The 2,835-nt window shown below is 58.9% G+C and overlaps 1 protein-coding gene across 1 annotated transcript; it reads left to right on the top strand.

Moving 5' to 3' along the window:
- Window positions 1–1,750: 1,750 nt before the first annotated feature.
- On the top strand, window positions 1,751–2,407 carry LOC308609481 (melanoma-associated antigen B4-like; the record flags this gene model as incomplete). The annotated part of the gene is made up of 1 exon (XM_081223129.1): window positions 1,751–2,407. The coding sequence occupies one exon, from the start codon at window positions 1,751–1,753 to the stop codon at window positions 2,405–2,407; it is 657 nt and encodes a 218-aa protein (XP_081079255.1).
- Between the last annotated feature and the right edge of the window lie 428 nt (window positions 2,408–2,835).

Here is a 2,835-nt window from a genome sequence, read left to right as displayed (position 1 = left end):
GTCTCGGGCAAGGAAGGCCTCGCTCTGAGGCTGGTGGACCCTGGCTCACCTCAGTTGAGGGAGCGTCCCAGGCCCTGTGGAGTGAAGGACGGGACCCCTGTGGGGACCGAGGGGCTCCACACCCCAAAATAGCGGCCACGCAGACCCCGCCCCTGACGTCGGCCTGGGAGCCTCCGGGCAGGTCTAAAGACTGAGGGGCTCCCTCAGTGCGAACGCGGACGGACGGACGGACGCGGGAGACCCAGGGAGGACGGGGCCTTGTTCTGAGGGGCTGGCCGCAGGTCAGCAGAGGGAGGATTTCCAGGGCACGGGAGGAGTCAGGGTGAGGACCGTCCTCCCCGTCGCAAGGGCACCTCAGAACCCCTCCCCTGTTGTCAGCCGCTTCCTTCTGGCCACACGCGGAGAAGGGAGGGCTGCTGTCTGAGAGGGGAGGTGCAGGCCAGCAGAAGGCGCGTCCCTAAGCACTGCCAAGAGTCAGCCCAAGCCCTTGAGTGAGGGCCAGTGGGGCCGCCAGCCACAGGGCCTCGACCTGTCTGCCGCACGCTGCAGGCTTGGTAACACTCTGCCACGTGCGGCCGCCTGGCCACCCTCACTGCCTCCTAGTGAGACTCAGGGAGGTGCTGGCACTGGTGCGAGCAGATGGCCCTCGGGGCAAGAGAGGAGCTCCAGGCTGCACCGGCCGTCCAGGGAGGACCCCGAGTGAGGACTAAGGGAGTCACCCACCCCGAAGAGAAGGGACCAGAGAGAACATGGCCTGTCCCCTCCTGTCAACCCTTAAACTCCCAAGAAAGGACTGTCAGGCCGAGCCTGCCCGTAATTTCCTCTGCCAGGTCCAAGGGAGGTTAGAGCTTTGTTCTGAAGGGGCAGCCACGAGGCAGCAGAAGGGAGGGTCCCAGGGCCCTTCGGTGGTGGGCTGAACGCTCCCTCCTTTCCTCCTCCTGGGTGCCACGGAGGATGGTGGTGTCACCTTCAGAGCAGCAGAGGGCATGGGGTGGGGGGTGGGTGGGGGAGTCTTGCCAACAACTGTCATCCTGACTCTGAATGGGAACCGCGGGGACCTACCTCCCCTGCCAGCCCCCACTGTCACCCCCGTACCGCCCAGGCAGGGCTGGCTGGCTGTGCCCCAAGGCTCACCCGACCGTCCTCCACAGGGCTCTCAGGGGACAGGCTGAGCAGGAGAACAGGAGCCCTGTGGGCCCTCGGGCAGTGCCCTCAAGGACCCTGCAGAGGCGGCCTTGGTTAAAGCCAGGGAGGACTCTCCCCGCTGAAGGTGCTCACAGCATCTCCTTGTCCCTCCCCCAGGTGCCCTCGTTGCCTGCCTTCCTGCCCACACTCCCGCCTGCTGGCCCTGACCTGTGTCATCATGCCTCGAGGCCGGAAGAGCAAGCGCCGTGCCCAGGAGAAACGCCGCCAGGCCCGGGGGGAGACTCAGAGGCTCAAGGGTGCCCAGGCCACTGAGGCGGCGGCGGCGGCAGAGATAGAAGAGTCGCCCTCCTCCCCCGCTTCTGTTTCTCGGGTTACTCCCCCGAGCTCCCCTGTTGCTGGCACTCGCCAGGAGCCTCAGGGAGCCCCAGCCACGAGCTCTCGTGATGCAGGGGTTTCATGCCCAGGATCTGAAGAGGGTGCCCAGAGCCAAGATGAGAAAAGTGCAAGTACCGCCCAGGCAGCACCTTCCATTCACAGCACTGACAGCGATCCTCTGACCAGGGACGTCCGCAAGTTGGTGCAGTTCCTGCTGGAGAAGTACGTGATGAAGGAGCCCATCCCGAAGGCTACACTGCGGAAGATTGTCAACAAGAGGTACAAGAAGCACTTCCCTGCGATCCTCAGGAGAGCCTCTGAGCGCATGGAGCTGGTCTTTGGCCTTGATCTGAAGGAAGTCGACCCCAGCCATCACTCCTACGCCCTCATCAGCAAGCTGGCCCTCCCCAGCGAGGGAAATCCGAGTGATGAGTCGGGGCTGCCCACGTCCGGTTTCCTGATGACCCTCCTGGGCAAGATCTTCACGAATGGCAACCGGGCCACCGAGGAGGAGATCTGGAAATTCCTCAATGCGTTGGGTTTGTATGCTGTGAAGAGCCACTTGATCTTTGGGGAGCCCAGGAGGCTTATCAAAAATTTCGTGCGGCAGAAGTACCTGATGTACCGCCAGGTGCCCAACAGCGATCCTCCGTGCTATGAGTTCCTGTGGGGCCCGAGAGCCCACGCTGAAACCAGCAAGATGGAAGTGCTGGAGTTTATGGCCAAGATCAGTGATACCGTCCCCAGGGCCTTCCCAGATCTCTATGAGGAGGCTCTGAAAGATGAGGAAGAGAGAACAGGGGTGAGAGCCGCGGCCAGGGCTGCAGCTGTTGCTGAGGGCAGGGCACCTTCCAGGGCCAAGGCCAGCAGCTCCTCCCACATGTAGGGAGGGAGGCCGCGGGCAGATTGCTCACTTTGTTTTGGAAGAGAGCAGTCAGGCTCCTAAATAGTGCAGAGTAGTAGGGGTGGAGGGAACAAAGTATAGATCTCATTTATCTTCCTGTTTTAAACTAGTAACTTCTATATATTATTGATTGATTGATTTAGGTTTTTTCAAATGTTTTTTTCTTGTAATAGATAGTGTGTTTTCTTAAGAATACGAATACGTAAATGACATTACTTGCATACTTACTGCTGTTTAAACAGTTCTAAAGTTACAGTTTTGGTATATATAAAAGAAATTCACGAACCATCTATATTTTCTTTATGATCCAGAAGTAGAAAACATGGCAGTGCAATAGAGATTTTCATGGAAATGTGAAAGGCGACCACAGAAAATATTTAGAAACAAAAAATGGAGAAAACAGAGTAAAA

The sequence above is a fragment of the Mesoplodon bidens genome (genome assembly GCF_964165515.1).
Source record: "Mesoplodon bidens genome assembly, chromosome: X".
NCBI lineage: Eukaryota > Metazoa > Chordata > Mammalia > Artiodactyla > Ziphiidae > Mesoplodon > Mesoplodon bidens.
This window is presented reverse-complemented; position numbering and strand designations above follow the sequence as displayed.